The sequence below is a fragment of the Bos javanicus genome, chromosome 7 (genome assembly GCF_032452875.1).
Source record: "Bos javanicus breed banteng chromosome 7, ARS-OSU_banteng_1.0, whole genome shotgun sequence".
Lineage (NCBI taxonomy): Eukaryota > Metazoa > Chordata > Mammalia > Artiodactyla > Bovidae > Bos > Bos javanicus.
The window spans coordinates 6,356,820-6,383,149 of NC_083874.1; the positions used below are offsets into that span (position 1 = coordinate 6,356,820).

The 26,330-nt window shown below is 47.1% G+C and overlaps 1 protein-coding gene across 2 annotated transcripts in view; it reads right to left on the reverse strand.

Moving 5' to 3' along the window:
• The window catches only part of NWD1 (NACHT and WD repeat domain containing 1), an 82,433-nt gene extending 68,973 nt beyond the window's left edge, over window positions 1-13,460 (reverse strand). Inside the window, exons 1-4 of one of the 2 annotated variants that reach the window (XM_061421706.1) lie at window positions 13,093-13,460; window positions 11,649-11,772; window positions 5,884-5,969; window positions 3,344-3,460 (exon numbers count right to left, since the gene is read on the reverse strand). In XM_061421706.1, the coding sequence (XP_061277690.1) occupies window positions 3,344-3,460; window positions 5,884-5,969; window positions 11,649-11,724 (279 nt within the window). In that variant the 5' untranslated portion in view covers window positions 11,725-11,772; window positions 13,093-13,460. The remainder of the gene's footprint in view (window positions 1-3,343; window positions 3,461-5,883; window positions 5,970-11,648; window positions 11,773-13,092) is intronic. The other variant, XM_061421707.1, reaches the window with a different exon arrangement.
• Window positions 13,461-26,330: the final 12,870 nt, after the last annotated feature.

Sequence of the window (26,330 nt, forward strand, 5' to 3'; positions counted from 1 at the left end):
CGCACTGCCTAATGACTTATTTACCAGAGAGATGCCTCTCCAAGGGCCTCCACTGCATCTCTGAGTTTGGTGGAAAGCCCCCTAAACCAGAGCCACTGAAGGAGAATGAAGCCGTGACTCTCAAGAGTTAGAGGGGAGACACCTGTTTCAGGAGGAACACAGGAAGTGGCTAAAGGTCAGCTTGCCGCCCAAGGAACCCTTCTGGAAGGATTTGTGAGGTCCCTGGGCCTTTCAGGCCTGGGGGAAGCTCCGAGATCACCCTCCCTCCCATCCACCATCCCCCATGCCACCTGGAAGCTGCATTGCGCTTTTGGCTGCCTGCAATTTCGGTTGCAAAATGGAAGTCCTCCTGGAGTTCCTTTTCTCCCCATCTCCCTTTTTTTCTTTACGAAACTTTTGCCTTTTCTTTTTTTCTTTGAAACGCAACAAAATGATCAATCATCAGTCTCAATCATCAGCAAAAGCAGAAAACTGAGGGGTGGGGGAGGGAATCGCAAAGGAGATACATAAATCAGAGGATTTTGCTGTTGTTGCTTAATCACTCAGTTGTGTCCGATTCCTTGTGACCCCATGGACTGTAGCCCTCCAGGCTTCTCTGTCCGTGGGATTTCCCAGGCAAGCATACTGGAGTGGGTTGCCATTTCCTTCTCCAGGGGATCTTCCAAACTTATGGATTAAACTCACATCTCTTGCATTGGCAGGCAGATTCTTTACCACTGAGTCACAAGGGAAGCAACTCAGAGGGTAGAGCCTTTAAAATATTAGACTGTACTTAAAACAATAATGATTAAAATAGGGAGCCATACTCAATACTTGGCAACAAATTTTTAAGGGACAAGAATCTGAAAAAGTTTAAACATATATATGCATTTGTACTCAGTTGCTTCAGTCGTGTCTGACTCTTTTCGACTCTTTGAAGTACACCTGCCAAGCTCCTCTGTCTGTGGGATATTTCAGGCAAGAATAGTGGAATGAGTTGCCACTTCTTCAAGGCTCCAGGGAATCTTCCCCACCCAGGGATCAAACCTATGCCTCCTGTGTCTCCTTCATTGCAGATGAATTCTTTACCTGCTGAGCCGTTATGGATGTATATAACGGAATCACTTAGCTGTACACTTGAAACCAACACAAGTTGAACATCAGCTATAAAATAAAAATAATAAAGAATTCAATAAAAAATAAAGACATGAAATCAAGTGATTCAAACCTCCAGTTATAAGTAAGTCCTGGGGACGTAGTGTACAGCATGGTGACTGCAGTTAACACCGCTGTAGGGCATATTTGAAAATTGCTAAGAAAGTAAACCCTAGACATTCTCATCACTAGGAAAACCATTTCCCTTTTTCATATCTATATAAGCAGCTGGGTGTCAACTAATATTATTTAATAATCATTTCACGATACATGTAAATCAAGTCATTATGTTGTATACTTTAAACCCATACAGTGCTGGATGTCAGTTACAGCTCAACAAAGCAGGGAAGAAAGAAAAATTGATGTCAACCTACAAAGAAAAGTATAAGAGGAAAGCATGAAAACACAGTGGTAAGTGTACAGATAAAACTTAATACATAGTAAAGCTTTTCACATCTGCCACCCAGATCTTAGTTTTTTTTTTTTTAAGGAGACGTAATCTCTAAAGGAGATCAGTCCTGGGTGTTCTTTGGAAGGACTGATGTTGAAGCTGAAACTCCAATACTTTGGCCACCTCATGCGAAGAGTTGACTCACTGGAAAAGACTCTGATGCTGGGAGGGATTGGGGGCAGGAGGAGAAGGGGACGACAGAGGATGAGGTGGCTGGATGGCATCACCGACTTGATGGACGTGAGTTTGAGTGAACTCCGGGAGTTGGTAATGGACAGGGAGGCCTGGCGTGCTGCAATTCATGGGGTCGCAAAGAGTCGGACGGGACTGAGCGACTGAACTGAACTGAACTAATCTCTAAAGCAGCACTAGAACTTTCAGCAACCCTGGAAGTGTTCATACCCATGCTGTTCAACACGGTGGCCACTTGACACATGCGGCCACTGAGCCGCTGGAATGCGGCTGGTGCAACCGAGGAACTGAAGTTTTAATTCTGCCTGATATTAATCAATTTAAATCACCACATGTGGTTCGTGGCTACTACACTGGGCAGTGGGCTTCCCAGGTGGCATTAGTGGTAAAGAACCTGCCGGCCAAGGCAGGAGACATAAAAGACATGGATTCGATCCCTAGGTCGGGAAGATCCCCTGGAGAGGGCAGGCACAGCAATCCACTCCAGTATTCTTGCCTGGAGAGTCCCATGGACAGAGGAGCCTGGTGGGCTACAATCCATAGGGTTGCAAAGAGTCGAACACCACTGAAGCGACTTAGCATGCATGCATGCACACTGACTGGGCAGGGCAATTTTAAGTCCAAATGGGCTTCATTTATTTGTCTTTGTTTCTCTAGAAAACAGCTTTTATAAACCTTCTTTTACCTTTTACTTGCTATATGCTTATCTCCAGAAGTTTTTTTGGGGAGCTGCTCAAAGCTTGTTTTTGATTAAGATGTATTGGGCAAAGATACTTTCTTGACTTTTTCTCTCTTTACTTTCTAGGACAGGTTTAAGCAAACTTTCCATCAAGGGCCAAATAAAGGCTTGTGCCAATAAAGGTTTGTTTACAAAAACAAGTAGAAGGCCGGATTTGCCCCATGGGCTGTGGTTTGCTGATCCCTGCTCTAGGATTTACGAGCCAAAATTCTCTAGTTCTTGGTATATTTGAAACTTGGTGATGTAATAAATCAAAGTTTTGGAATATCATATGCTGATTATAACATAAACCTTTAATTGTGAGCTGGAGATTGTTCTGGTATCAGAGAGAGTTTAGTTGGGGAGAAGAGAAGACCCTGGTTAGTCTTGCCTAGGATCAGAAGAAGTTAGCTCCTGAGGCATGCTCAAAAAAGGGACACAGAGATTGCTCCCAATAACACAGGGCACATGAGAGAAAAAAATTTGCATACCCTGTAGATTTTCACCTTCTCTATGGTTTTCTAGGATCTAAAAGTCCCCCAAACAAAGCTCATGATGTGGGAAAGCTCAGAGCAAATTTTAAGATGCCTTTGGGCTTCAGCACTCTGTTCTGCCACTCACCTGCTGCTTCCACTTGACTGCTACTGTCTGGATTCTGGCTAGCTCTCCAGAAAAATGGGTGCTGTGATCAATTAGCAATGTCTGCCATGGGCAGGCTATGAAGATTGAGCATGATAGCAGACATGCCACCCACTTCCCTCCATTGACGGGTTTGGTCTAGAAACAGGGCCATATCCTGGGGCTAGAATGAGAAGTAAGAGTTCATCTGTCCCTCCCAAGAGACTCACAACAAAAGCTGGCCCTATGGATGTTTTCCGACACCGGTCAAGCTCCTCCAAGCAGAGTTCTGTGGTCATGTGGTTAGTGGCCTCAGTGTTCCGAATACCCCACCTCAGGTCAACCACCTGGAAATGACAAGCATGGGTTTGTCAGGAAAGTGGCAGGATGGGTGATGTTTTTCAATTCCTTTTGATAAAGGCATAAAGTTTCTTTCAGTCATTTTTTATTTAAATGGCAACCCACTCCAGTGTTCTTGCCTGGAGAATCCCAGGGATGGCAGAGCCTGGTGGGCTGACGTCTATGGGGTCACACAGAGTTGGACACAACTGAAGCGACTTAGCAGCAGCATGCAGCATGCCAGATCTTAGTTCCTGGACCAGATATCCAACCCTGGCCCCCTGCCTTGGGAGCTCGGAGTCTTAGCCACTGGACCACCAGAGAAGGCCCTCTTTCAGTAATTTGACAACCTTTCCTCAAAGAGGGATGTCTGGATTAAAAGAACTCGAATGATACCCATAATGCCAGTGTAATCATGAGAAAAATATCAGACAGACCCAAATTGGAGGTATGCCACAGGACTCCCAGGCAATATTCCCCACAACTGTACTGCTTATGAGTACGAAGGAGAAGACCAAGGAGCTGTCCCAGCCACAGGAGACTGGGGAGCTGGCACAACTCAATGTAAGAGTTCTTTGGCCTTCTAAATGTAACCGAGTTCTCCAGCCAGAAAGGAGACACAGATGGTGATAGTCTGAAAGTCTGGAGGTTGCTTAAAGGCAATGTACCAATGTCCATTTCTTAGTCATAACAAACATGCTCCGATAATAGAAGATGTTCACAACAGGGGAAAAAGTGGGTGGGTGGGGGCATATGGAGACTCTATCCTACAGGCAATTTTCCTGCAAATCTGAATTCCAAACTCAAACGTTTACTTAAAAATATTTTAAAACATTTTTAAAGAACTTGGGCATTTTCAAACTGTTCCTTTTAAACAAGGACATGTCCACCCTTGTTTGCAGAGCTTTCTTTGCAAAGGAGGGTTTTCACTTGGCCAGAATCAGACGTGGCCAAGTGTCCTGGGGAACTGCACACTTTCAGTCCATTTTGGCCCACTGGCTGGAGGTGGGGCTGAGTAGAATGGTTTAATTCAAGCAGTGAAGCTGACCAGGCAGAAAGCTGGGATGAGGAGAGAGTGGGTGGGACTCAGAACAGGCCATGTCTCAATTCTTTTGTCCAGAGAGAAGGACATAAAATTCCTAATAAACTACAGCATGGGGTAAAAGAACTACAGTACCGGATGTGGCTGGAGGAGGAAAGGGAAAAGGAAAAAGGCTCAGCCACTGGGTCCGCACAAGAAACTCCATCTCTCTAGGCCACTGTCTCCCAGCCTGCATCTTGAGGGTGTTGCCTTAGTCGCACATTAAAGGGATGCACACGAGGCGTTTCATCAGTGCTCAGCACCTATGTCTTCCTTTATAGCATCTCTGCCACTGAATCATGTCTCATGATCAGTGAGGGCCCCTTTCTTAGTAATGTAGAGGGACTTTCCTGGTAGTCCAGTGGCTAGGCTCTCTGGATGACTGTTGTAAATGGCAAAGAGACAGCATCAACTGAGGCTGAGATTCCAAAGATGGTTTATCAGTTTCCACTTAGAAACATGCAGCCATCTACATCCCCACCCTGGGATCGGTGCCCTCTATCTAGGGCCCATGGGGACTGCCCAGCTGGTGCACGTCTCACATGCATACCCACCCAAATATCCCACAGCCCTCATAGATACCCGCTAAAGCTGTTCCAGTGTCGGGAAGGCTGGAGGACAGGACAAAGCAACGATGAAAGTGACATGCAAGGCTTCCCTGGTAGCTCAGGGGTAAAGAATCAGCCTGCCAATGCAGGAGACACAGGTTTGACCCCTGATCCAGGAAGATCCCGCGTGCCACAGAGCAACTCACCCCTTGCACCAGAACTACTGAGCCAATGCTCTAGGGCCTGGGAACCACAGCTGCTGAAGCCCACATGTTCTAGAGCCCCTGCTCCACAGCAAGAGAAGCCTGCGTCATCCATCACACCTACAGGCCCCACCGTCATTTTGTAAAGTATTTTTTCTTATTGATTTACTTATTTGGCTGTGCTAGGTCTACGAGTGGCATGTGAGCTCTTAGTTGCAGCATGTGGGGTCTAACTCCCTGACCAGGGATCAAACCTGGGACCCCTGCGTTGAGAGCAACGAAGAGTAGCCCCTGCTCTCTGCAACTAGAGAAAGCCCACGTACAGCAACGAAGACCCAGCACAGCCAAAAAGAAGAAGAAAGTAAATCTTATTAAAAAAAAAAAAAAAAGTGGCATGCCCAAGGAGCAGAGTTGCAAGGCATCCACTCCCAGTACTTTGGCACACCACCAGGGTTGACTGCAGTGCCCATGGCCACGACCTCTCCGCCTGCCTTCTTCAGAGGACTTTCATCTGTAGTTCTGGTGTGGAGCCCCTCTGAGCAAGGAGCCCATATGCCTGCCCGGGTTGCTGAGACAGTGAGGGGTCGGGGGGCAATTACCTCGAACATCAGGCCATGCTTCTGGCAGAAGGTCTGCACTTCGGGGTAGGCGGTGCTCTGGAGGGCTTCCCTCTCTGCGTCCATATCTGCAAGGAACAGCATGGAGGCTAGGAACCGGACAAACTCAGAACTTGTCCCTGCCTCACAGCTCTGCTTTTAGCCTCAGGTGCTCTTACAAAGGAAAGCTGTGACAAACCTAGTGTGTGTGCTCAGTCACTCTAGTCGTGTCTGACTCTGTGACCCTACGGACCGTAGCCTAGCCTTCCAGGCTGCTCTGTCCATGGTGATTCTCCAGGCAAGAATACTGGAGTGGGTTGCCATGCCCTTTTTCAGGGGACCTTCCCAACCCAGGGAGGGAACCTGCGTCTCTTACATATCCTGCATCGGCAGGTGGGTTTTTTACCACTGGCACCAACAAACCTAGACGGTGTATTAAAAAGCAAAGACACCAGTTTGCCAACAAAGGTCTGTATAGTCAAGGCTATATTCTTTCCAGTAATCATGTACAGATGTGAGAGTTGGACCATAAAGAAGGCTGAGCACCGAAGAACTGATGCTTTTGAATTGTGATGGAGAAGGCTTTTGAGAGTCCCTTGGACTGCAAGGAAATCAAACCAGCCAATCCTAAAGGGAATCAACACTGAATACTCATCGGAAGGACTGATGCTGAAGCTGAAGCTCCAAAACTTTGGCCTCCTGAGGTGAAGAGCTGACTCATTGGAACAGACCCTGATTCTGGGAAAGATCAAGAAGGACAAAAGGGCAACAGAGGATGAGATGGCTGGATGGATCCATCACTGACCCAATGGACATGAACTTGGGCAAACTCCAAGAGATGGTGAGGGACAGGGAGGCCTGGCATGCTGCAGTCCATGGGGTTGCAAAGAGTCGGACACAACTTGGTGATTGAACAACAACAACTCTTACAAAGGTTAGGACCGTTCATGAAGAATCAAAAGCTACAAAAAATAGGAGGCATGCCAGAAAGACCAACTATGCCTGAGACTTTCCTAGTGTTAGTGCTAAAAATCCCACATCCGAGGAAACCCCTCAGACCCAGCTAACCAGTATGGTTGTTCACCTTTGGTTAGGGTTGCCAGATAAAATACAGGACACCCCATTGATTTGCATTTCAGATAAGTAATGAGAAGCCTGGTAGCATAAGTGCAGCCCACTCCCTGAACTCCAGAATGTGCATTTCTGACAAGCCCTGTTCCATGTGTAACACAGATCACTTGTTAGCATAAGTATGTCCCTCTCTGCACACTGGCGGTGGTGGATTACTCACTCAGTCGTGTCTGACTCTTTGTGACCCCATGGACTGCCAGGCTCTTCTGCCCGTGGGATTTCCCAGGCAAGAATACTGGACTGGGTCACTATTTCCTTCTCCGAGGGATTTTCCTGCCCCAGGGATCGAATCCACGTCTCCTACATTGCAGGCAGTCTTCACTGCATGCAGATTCTTTACTGCTGAGCCACCAGAGAAGCCGCTCTGCACGCTGAGTGAGTGAGTGAAGTCACTCAGTCGTGTTCAACTCTTTGCGACCCCATAGACTATAGCCTACCAGGCTCCTTTGTCCATGGGATTTTCCAGGCAAGAGTACTGGAGTGGGTTGCCATTTCCTTCTCCAGCTCTGCACACTATCTTATACTAAAAGATCATTGGTTGTTTACTTCAAACGCAAACTGAGCTGGGTGTCCTGGTTTTGCTGGTTATGGTGGTGGTTTGGTTTCTTATTTTTGATAAATCTGGCAGCCCTGCCTAGGGTAAATCTGGATTCTAAGATTATTTTCTACCACTTGCCTTCATTGTATGGCCTTGTGCCAAGCATCATGCTATCCTTGGTTTCCTCCTCCGTAAAAAGTGGGTGATGCCTCTACTCTGCAGGGCTACAAGCTCCCCAAAGTCAAAAACCTCTGCTCTGTCTAAGTCATTGCTAATTTCTCAGCACTCAACACAGGTACCGAATAAATGTTGATGGAACCATTGAGGCTGCACCTATTGTAATGTAAGCATTCAAGAATTATTTGTTTTCTCCACGTAGCCAGGGGAGGGTCACTTTAGTGTCCATGAAAAGACTCCCAAAGCGGCTAGTATGAAGAAGCTGCCGGGGTCCTAGCACAGGCACTGACCTGAATGCCAATCTTGGACCTGCCTCCTACTCCCTTCCTGTGCCTGTCCTATGAATTCCACAGGTTATTTATATTTGTCCATAAAATGTCCTCTGTGAAGTTACTTTATGTCCAAACACTACAAAGGATCTCTGGTGGTCCAGTGGTTAAGACACAGGTTTAATCCCTGGTCAGGGAGCTAAGATCCTGTTTGCATGCGTGCTAAGTCACTTGAGTCAAGTCCAATTCTTTGCAACCCCATGGACTGTAGCTAGCCAGGCTCCTCTGTCTATGGGATTCTCCAGGGAAGAACCCTGAAGTGGGTTGCCATTTCCTCCTCCAAGGGATCTTCCTGACCCAGGGATAGAATCCGAATCTCTTATGTCTCCTGCAGTGGCAGGCAGATTCTTTACCACCCAGCAACACCTGGGAAGCCCCAAGATCCCGCAAGACAAAAATGCCAAAAAAAAAAAAAAAGCATCAAGGATACAATGGCAAACAGTGCATATGTAGGCAATGCAGTATGCTGGAGCCGGCCCCTGCTGTCCTGGGAGAGCCGATGGCTGAATCATCAGGGATTTTGTTAAAACAGCCACTGTGAAAAATTAGCTTCTCAGGTGGCTCAGTGGTAAAGAACCCATGTGCTAATGCAGGAGACTCGGGTTCAATCCCTGGGTCAGGAAGATTCCCTGGGTCAGGAAGATACCCTGGGGAAGGAAATGGCAACCCACTCCAGTATTCTTGCCTGGAGAATCCCACGGACGGGGGAGCCTGACCGGCTCCAGTCTATGGGATCGCAAAAGAGTCAGACATGACTTAACTAAATAATAATAACGTGAAACATTAAACTGTCTGAACTTGGGATGGAATACATGACAGTGAAAGTGGAGATTGCAAATACTCAAACCTCATCACTTCCGAACTATTTTACTACCCTTGACCCTGGTTTCTGCTCTTGAGTTTGTTTATAGCTATTGATTTTGCATTAGGGAAATATTCGAGGATGGTGAGCTACCCAACATATCTGGCTGCATGTTTATGAGGTCACCCAGGACAGCTTGAAATTGACCATGGTGGGAGAATTTACACCACAGAAATTGGCAGACAGTATGAATCAGGGGTTTTTGTTTTAATTTTCGAAGAATGGGTTATTAAACCCTTACCTGCACACACTGTGGACTCTTTGCCTTCATGGAGCTTATAGCCTGGTTGGAGGAGTCATGCATTAGATAAACAGATCAGTTGAATAACTACAGTTTATGGGGCTTGGGTTCCTGGACCTATTGGAGCCCAGTGTGGGTGGGTGTGGGTGTGAGGTGAGAGTTACACCAGATAAAGTTGGGGAGTAAACCAGATCCTGTCATACAGAGCTTTGTAGCTGTGGGAAGACTCGGGCACTTTTTAAGCCTAGCTTAGAACATTCATCATTAATATTAGTTGCAGTATCATTTGCCACTGACAACTCTCTCAAGTCAGGCTCTAAGGCGGGCTTATAGGGGAGGAAGCAAAGGGTCAGGGAGGCTCTCCCTCACCAGTCCCTATGTGTGTGGGTCACTGGCCGGGCTGTGTTCACATCCAGGTCTCCTAGAGGATGCTGTGAGCCATGCCCACTGGCCCTGGCACCCCACCAAGCTCTAAGTCCAGCCCTGTCCCTTACCTGAGACCGTAGAGCTGATGAAGATGGCCACGCTTCTGGATGCAGGCGCTGGGAGGGGGCCTGCCTGACCGTGGAGAAGCCGCCGGCGGGTGCCCGGGCTGAGGGGGCTGCAGTTCATGCTGCCCACCTACCTGGACAGTCTTTCCCCAGGAAAGGGCCGGGGCCTCAGACACCTCACACCAGTGGCCAGATGGCCTTCCTAGGAGGCCAGCCGGGCAGGGCCATCTGCAGTGGGGTACCTGTCTCACCCTCCTAGGTTTCTTGACCACCCGCAGCCTCTGTCACCTCCAGGGCCCCTGGGGAGATGAACCAGTGGCTCTTCACGGCTCCACTTGGTCTGCGAAAGCTAATGGGGAGAGATGTTGGACAATGGCCTCCCAGCTGACATCCCTTGGATGTTGACTCCGCCAGGCACCCGAGCCTTTTCCCCCTCAACCAATAGCTTCTCGCCCCGGGAGCTCACCGGTAGCCACAGTAACTGCGGTTTCCTGGCGCTCAGCTTTGGAGTCTAGGGACAAACCAGCCTCCCGAACACCTGGGTCCCCTGGGGCTCCATGAAAATTGAGCCCTGGCCCAGGTGTGCAGTGGGAGGCTGTGTGATGCTGGGCACGGTGCCAAGCCCTGGCAGGGCAGGCAAGAAGGACAACTCGGGGGAACCCCCATCATCCTGTGCTCACCGTGCCCTCCAGTGAAGTATGGGCACAAGGTGTACTATTTAAGCCAGCGGTTCTCAACTGGGGGCCATTTTGCACCCCCCCTCCAGGGGACACTTGGGATATCTGGAGACATTTTTGGTTGTCACGACTGGGGGAGGAGAAGCTCTTGGCATCTAGAAGGTAGGGCCCAAGGATACTGCCCAACACCCCACAAGGCACAGGACAGGGCCTCCACGGAAAACCATCTGTCCCCAAATGTCAGCAGTGCTGAGAAACTGGGACACCAACTTTAAATCAACTCTAGCTGAATCTGCTTGCCTGCACGAGGTGTGGAACCTGAGGCCTGCTCTCCTTGAGAAGAAGGGAAATTAGCAAGTCTCCGGAGGGGCAGTTAAGTACCTACCCACCTGGAACTGACTGAGGGATTTCTCTCATGACCTGGTGGTTAAGACTCCACGCTTATAATGCCAGGGGTGCAAGTTTGATCCCTGATTGAGCAACCGAGATGTGCTGTTTGAAATAATCAAATACACCATTTGAAAGAGCATGGATGGAGCTTGAGGGCATTGTGCTGAGTGAAACAAGTCAGAGAAAGATAACTGCTCCAAGACCTCACTTATATGTGAAATCCAAAAAGGGTCCAACTCAGGGACTTCCCTGGTGGTCCAGTGGTTAATAGTCCACCTTCCAAGACAGGAGATGCAGGTTTGATCTCTGGTTAGGGAACTAAAAACCCACATGCTGCTGGGAAACGAAGCCCACGTGTCGCAACTGAACCTGCGTGCCCTGGAGCCTGTGCTGCCCAACAGAGAAGCCCACGTGTTGCAACAAAGACCCAGCACAAACAACCGCACAAAAGAAACCCAACTCAGAACAGAGAGGAGAATGGTGGTTGCCAGGGACTGTAGGTGGGGAAATGGGGAGAGGTTGGCCAAGGGCTACAAGCCTCCACTTATGAGTCAGTCCAAGGATCTAATGTGTAGCATGACGATCACAGTTAACAATACTGTGCAATGTTGTGTTATACACCTGGACGTTCCTAAGACAGTTAAGTGTCCTCACCACAAAAATGAAATGGTAATTATGTGACACCTGTTAGCTAATGCTACCGTGGGTAGCCATCCTGAAGTGCATCATATGGATATGATACACCCTAAACTTACACAATGTTATATGTTGATTGTATTTCAATAAAGCCTGGGGAAAAATTAAAAAAAAAAAAAAAGTGAGCAGGAAAAGACTTTCTCAGGATTTGGCCTTACAGAAGATGCTTTGGTGACCTTACTCCTGCCTCACCCACCTCTCAGTGTTGACAAACCACAGATTGGAGGAATGGATACCTTGGTGTCCATGGGTTTGCTTGGAATGCTGACTCCTCCATTGCCTTCCTGGAGGACTTAAGCCAACAGCCTCCATCAGCTGCCATCTTCTGGGAAATGGGAGTGAGAACCACTCCCGGGTGGGCTAGGGTGAGAAGAGGAGGCTCTCATCTCAGGAACAACACATAAGGAAGAAAGCACAATGTGCCTGACAACCAAAATAAATTCCCCAAGTTCCATGAGGAAGCAAATGCGAACAAGGCCTTTGGGAGAGAGGTATGTAAGTACCCGCCTCAGCTCAGCTCGTTGCTCTGCGATGACCTAGAGGGGTGGGAAGGAGAAGCGGGAGAGAGGCTCAGCAGGGAGGGTTTATATACATACATATGACTGATTCACTCCACTGTACAGCAGAAACTAACACAGCATTGTAAAGCAATGATACTCCAATCAAAAAAATAAAGAAAAAGGGACTTCCTTGGTGGGCCAGTGGTTAAGGCTCCATGCTCCTAATGCAAGGGGCTCAGGGTCGATCCCTGGTTGGGGAATGACGATCCCACATCCCACATGTGTGGTCAAAAAAATAAAAGAAAAAATAAAAATATGATATGCTTTTCCATTTGTTCATATATATTTTTTAGAAGGCCCCACTTTACATACAGGCACTCAAGAAATAGTTTTACCTAACAGCCTGAATTTTTGCTCATCTTTTTCTTCTTTGCCCCAACTTCCCTTCCCTGCTTTGTCCATCCGGAAAGGCTTTGCTGTTCAGGGGTCCCAGGACCACCCTAGGTTTGGAGGATTCCCTAGGAGGACTCGAAGGATTCACAAATGCTGTTTCACTCACCCTGATGGTTTATTACAGCAAAAAGTTAAAGTGTTAGTTGCTCAGTCATGTCCAACTCTTTGCGACCCCATGGACTATAACCCTGACAGGCTCCTCTGTCCATGGAATTCTCCAGGCAAGAATACTGGAGTGGGTTGCCATTTCCTTCTCCAGGGCATCTTTCTGACCCAGGGATTGAGCCCACATCTACTGCATCTCCTGGATTGACAAAGAGATTCTTTACTACGGAGCCACCTGGGAAGCCAGTTTCAGTTCAGTTTAGTCACTCAGTCATGTCCAATTCTCTGTGACCCCATGGACTGCAGCACACAAGGCTTCCCTGTCCCTCACCAACTCCGAGAGCTTGCTCAAACTTAAGTCCCTTGAGTCGGTGATGCCATCCAACCATCTCATCCTCTGTTGTCCCCTTCTCCTCCAGTCTAATGCTGGCTAACTGCTCTCAGCCTTAGGGTCTTTGCATATGCCATACTTGAACTCCCATGCTGCACCTTTTCAAGTTATGCACATTCCACCTTAAACGCCATTTCCTGAGAGGCTCTCTCTGACCATGCCACTACTCCTTGACGTCTCAAATTGCTATTTTGACCATCACCCTATTTTAATTCTCTGCACAGTACTCACCACCAGCTGATGTTTCTTCTTTGTTTACTGTTTGTTCCTCCTAAGAGAACGTGATGTCCGCGTCTGCCAAGGTCAGCGTGCCTGGCACATAGCAGGTGCTGAGTCCATAACCGTCCAATCAGTCAGCTCATCACCAGTTATCCATCTTTCTCAACTCCTGTTGGTCACATAAGGAGACAGCTAAGCAAGCCTGGATTCCCCAGGAAGGACAGAGGTTTGCCTTGGGGGCTCCAGCCTTCCTCCAGCTCCTGCTGGTGGTGAAAGGGCCAATTTATAATCTTCTGGGGAAGTAGGCTGGAGAAGAAAGTTTCCTGGGCTCCGCATTGCCTGAAAGGCATGCCCCCAGCAACCCTAGTAACTTTTGTCTTAGGCACTTCACAGGTCTCTGCCAATTCCCCCAGCAACTAGGATAATAAAAGAAATTGTTTGGCTCTCCAGCCCTGGCTAGGCTGGGCACTTAGCCAGACTTGGTGGTTAACTGTTGTGTGCCGGCTAATGGGTTCATCCCTAGCAGATGCCCTTTGTGGAGGGCAGTCCTCCCAACAACCTCGAGAGGCACACATCATAATCCCGTCCCACCAATGAGAAGTGTGTGTATTCATCGCTCAGTCGTGTCCGACTCTTTGTGACTCGGTTGACTGCAGCCTGCCAGGCTCCTCTGTCCATGGGATTCCCCAGGCAAGAATACTGGAATGGGTTGCCATTCCCTTTCTCCGGGGGATCTTCCCGACCCAGGAATTAAACCTGGGTATCCTGCATTGCAGGCAGATTCTTTGTTGTCTAAGGCACCAGGGAAGGCCACCAATGAAGGAAATGAGGTCCAAAGAGATGCAGCCCCTTGTTCAGGCCACTTGGCCTCCCTGGGCCTAAATTTTCTCAACCACCTTCCTGGAGGGTGAGAGAATGAAATGTACTTACAGAGACTGTGAGGCTAGCATCATGCCTGGTGTGATTAATTGCTATTTTCATTTATTTATTTTTATTTGGTTGTGCCAGGCCTTAGTCCCAGCACAGGAAATCACTGAGCCTCATTGCGGCATGCAGGATTTTCAGTGGGAGCACCTGAACTCTTGCTTGCGGCACGTGGAATCCAGTTTCCTGACGAGGGATCGAACTCCGGCCCCTCCCTGCCCCGTCCCATTAAGAGCAAGGAATCTTGGCCATTGGACCACCGGAGAGATCCTGTTAAAGGCTGTTTTTGGTAGGGCAAACACTAACTGAGACCACCCACCCTGGCCAGGCACTGTAATAACCATTTGTGTGAGTTACTCTGTGACAGGAGGTCCTGGTAAGGAGCATGGAACTGACAAGCCATCACCAACAGGAAGAACTTGGGAAAGGTCAAAAGGAGATGCCCACATGTCCTACCAACCTCCCAGAATCCACCTCGCTGGAATCCATCTTGGCTGAGTAATGCAGGCACCACCAGGAAGGACAGTGACTCAGAATGTTGGCCAGAGATAACCCCGAAACTAATTCCATCACCGTAAAACTTGAAGGTGGGAGCCACATGGCAGAGAAATCCTTCAACTTTTCCTTTCCCTCCTGCTCTCCTCCAGGGTGCCCCTTCCCAATAAATTCTCTTGTTTTGTCAGCACGTGTATCTCCTGGACAACTCATTCTCAAGTGTTAACAAGAGCCCACTCTCGGGCCCTCGAAAGGGTTCCCCTTTCTGCAATATTTTTACTACCACCTCGTCCACCCAACTAGTGGCAGAGTCAGGAATCAAAGGCTCCAACTGTCAAAGTTTCAGCAACAGTTAACGAACTCCAAGTCTCTAGAACACAGTTTCTCTGCCTTGGCTCTACTGACTTTGGAGCTGGATCATTCTTTGTTGGGGAGCCATTCTGTACACTGTGGTATATTGAACAGCATCCTTGGCCTCCACACACTGGATGCCCGTAGCACCCCTCTCAAAAATGTTTCCAACCTGGCCAAGTACGCCCTGTGTGGTAGAGTCCTCACCTCCTGCTCCTGGTTGAGAGCCATCCTTCCACTCTGTTACTATACCCATGTTGCAGGCGTGCCTGCTCAATCACTGCTGTGTCTGACTCTTTGAGACCCCGTGGACCACAACCCAGCAGGCTCCTCTGTCCATGAGATTCTCCAAGCAAGAATACTGGAGTGGGTTACCATTCAGAGGGTTAGCAGATTTTGAGACCCTGTGGACCACAACCCAGCAGGCTCCTCTGTTCATGGGATTCTCCAGGCAAGAATACTGGAGTGGGTAGCCATTCCCTTCTCCAGGGGATCTTCCCAACCCAGGGATCAGACCCACATCTCCTGCATCTTCTGCTCTGGCAGGCAGATTCTTTACCACTGTGCCACCTGGGAAGCTCATGTTACCATAGCCATATTATTTTCTAAATTATTTTTTGTCTTTTATTTTGTAAATATTTATTGCACCATAGTTGATTGACAGTGTTGTGTTAATTACTGCTGTGCAGCGAAGTGAATCAGTTATATATATATATACGTAAAGCCACTCTTTTTAAGATTCTTTTTCCATATAGGTCATTACAGAGCACAAGTAGAGTTCCTTGTGCTAGACAGTAGATTCTTACCAGCTATCTATTTTATGTATAGTAGTGTGCTGGGCTTCCCTGGTGGCTCTGTGGAAAAGAATCAGCCTGCAATGCAGAAGACGTGGGTTCGATCCTGGGTCAGGAAGACCCCCTGGAGAAGGAAATGGCAACCCACTCCGATATTCTTGCCTGGGAAATTCCATGAACATAGGAGCCTAGTGGGCTCCAGTCCATGGGGTCACAAGAGTTGGACACAACTTCCCAACTAAACACCATCACAGTGTGTATATAGCAATCTCCCATTTCACAAACCCCACCATTTTCTACTCTGGCAACCACAAGTTACCTGGTAACCCATGAACAGTATGAAAAGGCAAAAAGATAGGACACTGAAAGATGAACTTCCCAGGTCAGTCGGTGCCCAATATGCTACTGGAGATTGGGGAGAAATAACTCCAGAAAGAATGAAAAGGCTGAGCAAAAGCAGAGACAAAGCCCAGCTGTGGATGCGACTGGTGATGGAAGTAAAGTCCGATGCTGTAAAGAGCAATATTGCATAGGAACCTGAAATGTGAGGTCCATGAATCAAAGCAAATTGGAAGTGGTCAAACGGGAGATGGCAAGAGTGAACACTGACATTTTAGGAATTAGTGAACTAAAATGGACTGGAATGGGTGAATTTAACTCAGATGACCATTATATCTACTACTATGGGCAAGAATCCCTTAGAAGAAATGGAGTAGCCCTCATAGTAAACAAGAGTCCGAAATGCAGTACTTGGATGCAATCTCAAAAATGACAGAATGATCTCTGTTTGTTTCCTAGGCAAACCATTCAATATCACGGTAATCCAAGTCTATGCCCTGACCAGTAACGCTGAAGAAGCTGAAGTTGAATGATTCTATGAAGACCTACAAGACCTTCTAGAACTAACACCCGAGAAAGATGTCCTTTTCATTATAGGGGACAGGAATGCAAAAGGAGGAAGTCAAGAGCTACCTGGAGTTACAGGAAAATTTGGCCTTGGAGTACAAAACAAAGCAGGTCAAAGGCTAACAGTTTTGCCAAGTTTTGTGACGCTGTCACAGCAAACACCTTCTTTCAAGAACACAAGAGAAGACTCTACACATGGACATCACCAGATGGTCAATACCAAAATCAGATTGATTATATTCTTTGCAGCCAAAGATCGACAAGCTCTATGCAGTCAGCAAAAACAAGACCTGGAGCTGACTGTGGCTCAGATCATGAACTGCTTATTTCCAAATTCAGACTTAAATTGAAGAAAGTAAGGAAAACCACTAAACCATTCAGATATGACCTAAATAAAATCCCTTATGAGTATACAGTGGAAGTGAGAAATAGATTTAAGGGACTAGATCTGATAGACAGAGCGCCTGATGAACTATGGATGGAGGTTCATGACATTGTACAGGACGCAGGGATCAAGACCATCCCCAAGAAAAAGAAATACAAAAAAGCAAAATGGCTGTCTGAGGAGGCCGTACAAATAGCTGTGAAAAGAAGAGAAGCTAAATAAAGGCAAAGGAGAAAAGGAAAGATACACCCATTTGAATGCAGAGTTCCAGAGAATACCCAAGGAGAGATAAGAAAGGCTTCCTCAGTGATCAATGCAAAGAAATAGAGGAAAACAACAGAATGAGAAAGACTAGAGATCTCTTCAAGAAAATTAGAGATACCTAGGGAACATTTCATGCAAAGATGGGCTTGATAAAGGACAGAAATGGTATGGACCTAACAGAAGCAGAAGATATTAAGAAGAGGTGGCAAGAATACACAGAAGAACTATACAAAAAAGATCTTCATGACCCAGATAATCACAATGGTGTGATCACTCACCTAGAGCCTGACATCCTGGAATGTGAAGTCAAATGAGCCTTAGGAAGCATCACTACGAATAAAACTAGTGGAGGTGATGGAATTCCAGTTGAGCTATTTCAAATCCTAAAAGATGATGCTGTGAAAGGGCTGCACTCAATACGCCAGCAAATTTGGAAAACTCAGCAGTGGCCACAGGACTGGAAAAGGTCAGTTTTCATTCCAATCTCAAAGAAAGGCAATGCCAAAGAATGCTCAAACTACCACACAATTGCACTCATCTCACACGCTAGTAAAGTAATGCTCAAAATTCTCCAAGCCAGGCTTCAATAGTACGTGAACTGTGAACTTCCAGACGTTCAAGCTGGATTTAGAAGAGGCAGAGGAACCAGAGATCAAATTGCCAACATCTGCTGGATCATGGAAAAAGCAAGAGAGTTCCAGAAAAACATCTACTTCTGCTTTATTGACTATGCCAAAGCCTTTGATTGTGTGGATCACAATAAACTGTGGAAAATTCTGAAAGAGATGGGAATACCAGACCACCTGACCTGCCTTCTGAGAAATCTGTATGCAGGTCAGGAAGCAACAGTTAGAACTGGACATGGAACAAAAGACTGATTCCAAATTGGGAAAGGGGTACATCAAGGCTGTATATTGTCACCCTGCTTATTTAACTTACATGCAGAGTACATCATGAGAAAGGCTGGGCTGGATGAAGCACAAGCTGGAATCAAGATTGCCAGGAGAAATATCAATAACCTCAGATATGCAGATGACACCACCCTTATGGCAGAAAGCGAAGAACTAAAGAGCCTCTTGATGGAAGTGAAAGAGGAGAGTGAAAAAGTTGGCTTAAAACTCAACATTCAGAAAACTAAGATCATGGCATCTGGTCCCATCACTTCGTGGCAAATAGATGGGGAAACAATGAAAATAGTGAGAGACTTTATTTTCTTGGGCTCCAAAATCACTGCAGATGGTGACTGCAGCCATGAAATTAAAAGATGCATACTCCTTGGAAGAAAATCTATGACCAACCTAGATAGCATATTAAAAAGCAGAGACATTACTTTGCCAACAAAGGTCTGTCTAGTCAAGGCTATGGTTTTTCCAGTGGTCATGTATGGATGTGAGAGCTGGACTATAAAGAAAGCTAAGCGCCAAAGAATTGATGCTTTTGAACTGTGGTGTTGGAGAAGACTCTTGAGAGTTCCTTGGATTGCAAGGAGATCCAACCAGTCCATCTAAAGGAAATCAGTCCTGTTAATTGGAAGGACGGATGCTGAAGCTGAAACTCCAATACTTTGGCCACCGTACGCGAAGAGCTGACTCTTTTGAAAAAACTCTGATGCTGGAAAAGATTGAAGGCAGGAGGAGAAGGGGACAACACAGGATAAGATGGTTGGATGGCATCACTGACTCTATGGACATGAGTTTGAGTAAGCATTGGGAGTTGGTGATGGACAGGGGAGCCTAGCGTGCTGCAGTTCATGGGGTTGCAAAGAGTTGGACACAACTGCGGGACTGAACTGAACTGAAGCACAAGTTTGTTTTTACATATGTACATAGTCATATTAATGTATTTCGAGGGACTCTGAAGTTGCAGGTATTAATACACATACTGTCACCAATATTCCCAGTGACCTGAGGACTTCAGTTTGCTACCCTGCTTTTCTTTTCTTAAAAAATTTACTTTTGGCTATGCTTGGTTTTCACTGTTGCATGAGGGCTTTCTCCAGTTTCCATAAGTGACCAGGCTCCACCGTCCACGGGATTTTCCAGTACTCTCGCCTGGAAAATCCCATGGACGGAGGAGCCTGGTGGGCTGCAGTCCATGGGGTCGCTAGGAGTCGGACACGACTGAGCAACTTCACTTTGACTTTTCACTTTCATGCATTGGAGGAGGAAATGGCAACCCACTCCAGTGTTCTTGCCTGGAGAATCCCAGGGACGGGGGAGCCTGGTGGGCTGTTGTCTATGGGGTCGCACAGAGTCGGACACGACTGGAGCGACTTAGCAGCAGCACTCTCTAGATGTAGTGCAAGGGCTTCTCATTGCCGTGACTTCTCTTATTGTGGAGCACCGGCTCTAGACTGTGGGCTCAGTAGCTGTGGCACACGGGCCCTAAGGCACATGCTACCCTGGTTGCCTCATGAGGAAAATAAACCAGAGAAGTTCAACAATTTGCCCACATTCTCTTGACAAGAGGCTGATGGAACTGAGAGGCACCCCACTCCTTTTCCGGCTATATTGGAATCTGTGTATTCAAAAATTCTTGGCAAAGGTTTTAAAGCATGATAATAGTAATGTGGTTAGTACCCCCCGCCCCCGCCTTCCCTGCAAGTCTTTATCTTTTAGAGACTCAAAGTATTTACAGAAGGACTGGGATTTGCCTTGAAATAATAATCCTAGGCAAGGTGGATGGAGTACAGTTGGCCAGGGGGTGATGGTGGTCAGGGCTGGGGCTGGGAACTCATTATACCAGTCTGCCTACTTTTATGAGGTTTTCAAATTCTCTGTAGTAAAATTGTAAAATATTCTTCTATCTGCACTCTGAGGAAATAGTCGTGATTATCACTGTGTACTGAGTCGGGACTGAGTCCTGGGCAGGGCATTTCCAAGGCTGCTCAGCCATCCCGCAAGCCTAACGTTATCATTTCCATCTTACAGAGGAGGAATCTGGTCTCAGATCAGATCAGATCAGTCGCTCAGTCGTGTCCGACTCTTTGCGACCCCATGAATTGCAGCACACCAGGCCTCCCTGTCCATCACCAACTCCCGGAGTTCACTCAGACTCACGTCCATCGAGTCAGTGATGCCATCTAGCCATCTCATCCTCTGTCGTCCCCTTCTTCTCCTGCCCCCAATCCCTCCTAGCATCAGAGTCTTTTCCAATGAGTCAACTCTTCGCATGAGGTGGCCAAAGGACTGGAGTTTCAGCTTTCGCATCATTCCTTCCAAAGAAATCCCAGGGCTGATCTCCTTCAGAATGGACTGGTTGGATCTCCTTGCAGTCCAAGGGACTCTCAAGAGTCTTCTCCAACACCACAGTTCAAAAGCATCAATTCTTCGGTGCTCGGCCTTCTTCACAGTCCAACTCTCACATCCATACATGACCACAGGAAAAACCATAGCCTTGACTAGACGGACCTTTGTTGGCCAAGTAATGTCTCTGCTTTTGAATATGCTATCTAGGTCGGTCATAACTTGCCTTCCAAGGAGTAAGTGTCTTTTAATTTCATGGCTGCAGTCACCATCTGCAGTGATTTTGGAGCCCAGAAAAATAAAGTCTGACACTGTTTCCACTGTTTCCCTGTCTATTTCCCACTAGGAGACGTCAGTAAACTGAATCCGGCGCTTAGCATGGAAGGTGCTGGGCTGAGTTTGAGCAGAGCAGCAGCGCCCCCTGGAGGTCATAGCTGGGCCTGCCTCGTGAACTTGAACAGGGTGCGGAGTGGGTTGAGAACGCATGAGAGATGCCGGCTGCTCCGGGTGCAGCATTTGGGTTCAGGGACGCCAAAAGAACACCAATACAGTATACTAACGCATATATATGGAATTTAGAAAGATGGTAACGATAACCCTGTATGCGAGACAGCAAAAGAGACACAGATGTATAGAACAGTCTTTTGGACTCTGGGAGAGGGAGAGGGTGGGATGATTTGGGAGAATGGCATTGAAACACGTATAATATATAAGAAACGAATCGCCAGTCCAGGTTCGATGCATGATACAGGATGCTCGGGGCTGGTGCACTTGGATGACCCAGAGGGATGGTACGGGGAGGGAGGTGGGAGGGGGGTTCAGGATGGGGAGCACGTGTACACCCGTGGTGGATTCATGTTGATGTATGGCAAAACCAATACAATACTGTAACCTCCAATTAAAATAAATAAATTTAATTAAAAAAAAACCAAAGTGGTAAAGATAAATAATATTTTTTAAATTGTTGTAAAAGGATAAAAATATTTCCATGCAATATTTTTTAGGAAATCAAAATCAGCACAGAAAAACCTACATAAATTAAATATCACAATTTAAAATACGGTGAGGTGGGAATTCCCTGGTGGTCTAGTGGTTAAGACTCTGCACTTTCACTGCAGGGAGTCCAGGTTAGATCTTGGTGGGGGAACTAAGATCCCACAAATGGGGCAGTGTGACCCTCCCAAAAAAGCCAAAACAAAAAACAAAATAAACCAACAAACAGAAAACAGTGAAGTGAGTGAAATGAGTATACAAATGCAGAATCCTGTTTTCATTAAGATTCTGATATTTTGTTCATCACGGATTTTTGTTTGCATTGATTTTGATTTTTTAATTACTTAAAAATAGCATTTATTTGTAAATCAAAATCACAGTGAGACACCATCTCACAACCACTGGGACAGTTGTAATAAAAAAAGTAGAAAATCACAAGTGTGAATGAGCATATGGAAAACTTGGAGCTCTGCTAGATGGGAATGTAAAATGCTTTAGCTGCTGTGACAGTTCATTACAGAGTTAAACACAGAATTGCCATGTTGTTGCTGTTATTTAATCCCTAAGTCCTGTCCAACTCTTTTGTGACCCTATGGACTGTAGCCTACCAGCCTCCTCTGTCCATGGGATTTCCTAGGCAAGAATACTGGAGTGGTTGCCATTTCCTCCTCCAGGGGATCGTCCTGATGCAGGGGCTGAACATTCATCTCCAGAGTTGCAAGGAATCTCTTACATTGTGGTCTCTAGCATGGAGCCACCAGAGAAGTCCCAGAGAAATGTCTGTTTAGATCTTCTGCCCATTTTTTGTTGTTGTTGATTTGTTTGCTTTTTTTTTAGATTGCACTGTGTGAGCTAGTTGGCATTAATCTCTTGTCAGTCATTTCACCGGCAAATTTCTTCTCCCATTCCCTAGTGAGATTCAACCATTCTTAAACCAACAGCATAATTTGCTACGAAAGTGACATGCAGAAGGGACATATCCCAGGCACATAAAACAGTTGTCCCTCCCTGAGTGTTTGCCTAGTGACAGATACTAACCTGTCACTCTTTCTAACCTATTCAATAATCAGGTGCTAGTTTTTATCTCCATTTTCAGCAGGAGAAGTGGAGAAAAGAAAGGCGAAATAACTTGGCCAGATGCACAGTGTGGTGGTTTTTAAATCTGACTGTAAACTCTTTGATGGTCATCCCCTCAAAAAGTAGACGCTAATTCTCCTCCGCTTGAGTGTGGGTTGCACTTAATGACCAGCTTCTACTGAACAGAATAAAGCAGAGGTAACAGTGTGTGCATGTGTAGAAGCTGGATTTGGAAAAGGCAGAGGAACCAGAGGTCAGATTTCCAACATCCGCTGGATCATAGAAAAAGCAAGAGAGTTCCAGAAAGACATCTACTTCTGCTTCATTGACCATGCTTAAAGCCTTTGACTGTTGGATCACAACAAGCTGTGGGAAATTCTTAAAGAGATGGGAATACCACCAGACCACCTGACCTGCCTCCTGAGAAACGTGCATGTAGGTCAAGAAGCAACAGTTAGAACTCGACATGGAACAGCAGACCAGCTCCAAATTGAGAAAGGAGTACATCAAGGCTGTATATTGTCACCCTGCTTATTTAACTTATATGCAGAGTACATCATGAGAAATGCTGGGTTGTATGAAGCACAAGCTGGAATCAAGATTGCCGGGAGAAATATCAATAACCTGATATGCAGATGATACCACCCTTATGGCAGAAAGTGAAGAGGAACTAAAAAGCCTCTTGATGAAGGTGAAAGAGGAGAGTGAAAAAGTTGGCTTAAAGCTCAACATTCAGAAAACTAAGACCATGGCATCCGGTCCCATCACTTCATGCCAAAGAGATGGGGAAACAGTGGAAACAGTGACAGACTTTATTTTGGGGTCTCCCCCTCTTTCCTCTGCGCCACCACTACTGCCCCCACGCCCCTCATGGGCCAAGCATGGGCTGTCAGCAGTCCTCACTGCAGGTGGGGCGGGGTGGTCCAGCCCCAGGTGATCGCCTTCCTGCCCCTTTCTTCACTTCGTTGGTTTCCGCTGCCTCTGCACGTCACCACAAGCGATCCCGGCTCCTTGTGTTAGCTTTAGCTTCCCTTGTGGCTCAGACAGTAGAGTCTGCCTGTAATGCGAGAGACCCGGGTTCGATCCCTGGGTGGGGAAGATCCCCTGGAGAAGGAAATGGCAACACAAGCCAGTATTCTTGCCTGGAAAATCCCAAGGATGGAGGAGCCTGTTGGGTTAGAGTCCATGGGGTCATAAAGAGTTGGACACGAGTGAGTGGCTTCATTTTCACTTTGACAATCCCTGCAGAACGTAACCCCAGCCATGAAATTAAAAGACACTTGCTCCTTGGAAGAAAAGCTGTGACAAATCTAGACAGTGTATTAAAAAGCAGAGATATTACTTTGCCAACAAAGGTGAAAGTGAAAGTGAAGTCGCTCAGTCGTGTCCGACTCTTTGCGACAGCGTGGACTGTAGCCCACCAGGCTCCTCAGTCCATGGAATTTTCCAGGCAAGAGTACGAGAGTGGATTGCCGTTTCCTTCTCCAGGGCATCTTCCCAACCCAGGGATCGAACCTGGGTCTTCCGCACTGCTGTTGCTGCTGCTGCTGCTGCTGCTAAGTCGCTTCAGTCGTGTCCGACTTTGTGCAACCCCATAGACAGCAGCCCACCAGGCTCCCCCATCCCTGGGATTCTCCAGGCAAGAACACTGGAGTGGGTTGCCATTTCCTTCTCCAATGCGTGAAAGTGAAAAGGGAAAGTGAAGTCGCTCAGTCGTGCCTGACTCTTAGTGACCCCATGACTGCAGCCTACCAGGCTCCTCCGTCCATGGTATTTTCCAGGCAAGAGTATGGGAGTGGATTGCCGTTTCCTTCTCCAGGGCATCTTCCCAACCCAGGGATCGAACCTGGGTCTTCCGCACTGCTGCTGCTGCTGCTGCTGCTAAGTCACTTCAGTCGTGTCCGACTTTGTGCAACCCCATAGACAGCAGCCCACCAGGCTCCCCCATCCCTGGGATTCTCCAGGCAAGAACACTGGAGTGGGTTGCCATTTCCTTCTCCAATGCATGAAAGTGAAAAGGGAAAGTGAAGTCGCTCAGTCGTGCCTGACTCTTAGCGACCCCATTACTGCAGCCTACCAGGCTCCTCCGTCCATGGGATTTTCCAGGCAAGAGTACTGGAGTGGGTTGCCATTGCCTTCTCCTCCCGCACTGCAGGCAGACGCTTTACCATCTGAGCCACCAGGAAAGCCGACAAAGGTAAGTATAGTCAAAGCTATGGTTTTTCCAGTAGTCGTGTGTGGATATAAGAGTTGAACCATAAAGAACGCTGAGCGTGGAAGAATTGATGCTTTTGAACTGTGGTGTTGGAGAAGATTCTTATGAATCCCTTGGACTGCAAGGAGATCAAACCAGTCAACCCTAAAGGAAATCAATTCTGAATATTCATTGGAAGGACTGAAGCTGAAGTTGAAGCTCCAATACTTTGGCCACCTGATGCGAAGAACTGATTCATTTGAAAAGACCCTGATGCTGGGAACGATTGAAGGCGGGAGGAGAAGGGAGTGAAGAGGACAAGATCATTGGACGGCATCACCAACTCAGTGGACATGAGTTTGAGCAAGCTCTGGGAGATGGCGAAGGACAGGGAAGCCTAGCGTCCTGCAGTCCATGGATTCACAAAGAGTTGGACACGACTGAGCGACTAAGACGCACACACACATACTCCAGTACCACTGAAGCCTTCCATGACTATAGCCCTGGCTGACATCTGATTGCAGCCTCCTTAGAAACCCCAAGCCTAAACTACTGAGCTGAACTCCCACATTTCTGCTCCTAAAACTGTGGATAACTAGTACTTGCTGTTTTAAGCTGTTGTGTTTTGGGGGACGTTAGTTACACAGCAGTGAATAACTAATCAACCAACTTGAAATGGACAGAGGTGGGATTTGAACCCAGGTAGTCTGGTTCCACTGCCCAACTTAAGTTGTAATAAGGAAAGTTAGAAACAGTGTATACATCCATCTTAAGAAACTGCGTAAATAAAGTATATACCATTCACTTGATAGAATTCAATGCAGCCATGAAAATGAATGAACTAGATCTTCAAGGCTTTGCCCTGAGGTGTCCATGTTATATTATTATGCGACAAAAGCAAGATGCCAAAGGGTGCATGTTGGATGAGTCCCTTTTGGTCAAAATAGAAACTTTTTCTCCACATATGTTCATGCATCCATACTAAGTCACTTCAGTCATGTCTGACTCTTTGTGACCCCCATGGACTCTAGCCCACCAGGCTCCTCTGTCCATGGGACTCTCCAGGCAAGAATACTGGAGTGGGCTGCTCCCAACCCAGGGATTGAACCCAAGTCTCACTGGCGCCACCTGGGAAGCCTCACCTATGTTCATATGTGCATAATAATAAGGCTGTTCATAGTGGTTACCTCCGGGAAGGCACGTTATGGATGAGAGGAAGTAAGTCTCACTCTCCTTTCACTTCATACGCTTCTCTATACTTTGCATTTTTAAAAAAACCTCTTCCAAGTCCGGAGATTGAACCTTCATTTCCTGCACTGCAGGCAGATTCTTTACCATCTAAGCCACCAGGTGTTGGGGTCCTTTAATGGACAGGAACTTGGTGGTCTGGAGTTGACGATAAGAAAGTAAAGGAGAGAAAGAGGCTGATATTCCTTGGTTTACACAGAAAGCCAATAAAGCCCCGGCACGGGGCTTGCTCTGTTCACGGAGGCCTCAGGCGCCTCCGTGAAGGCGCAGAGCACCTTCTCGAGAGGGTCTTAGAAGCCTGGACAGGAAAGTGAACTCAGAGGGCCTCTGCACTCCAGGGGATCAGCCTGAAAAAGAGAGAGAGAGTTAGAGAG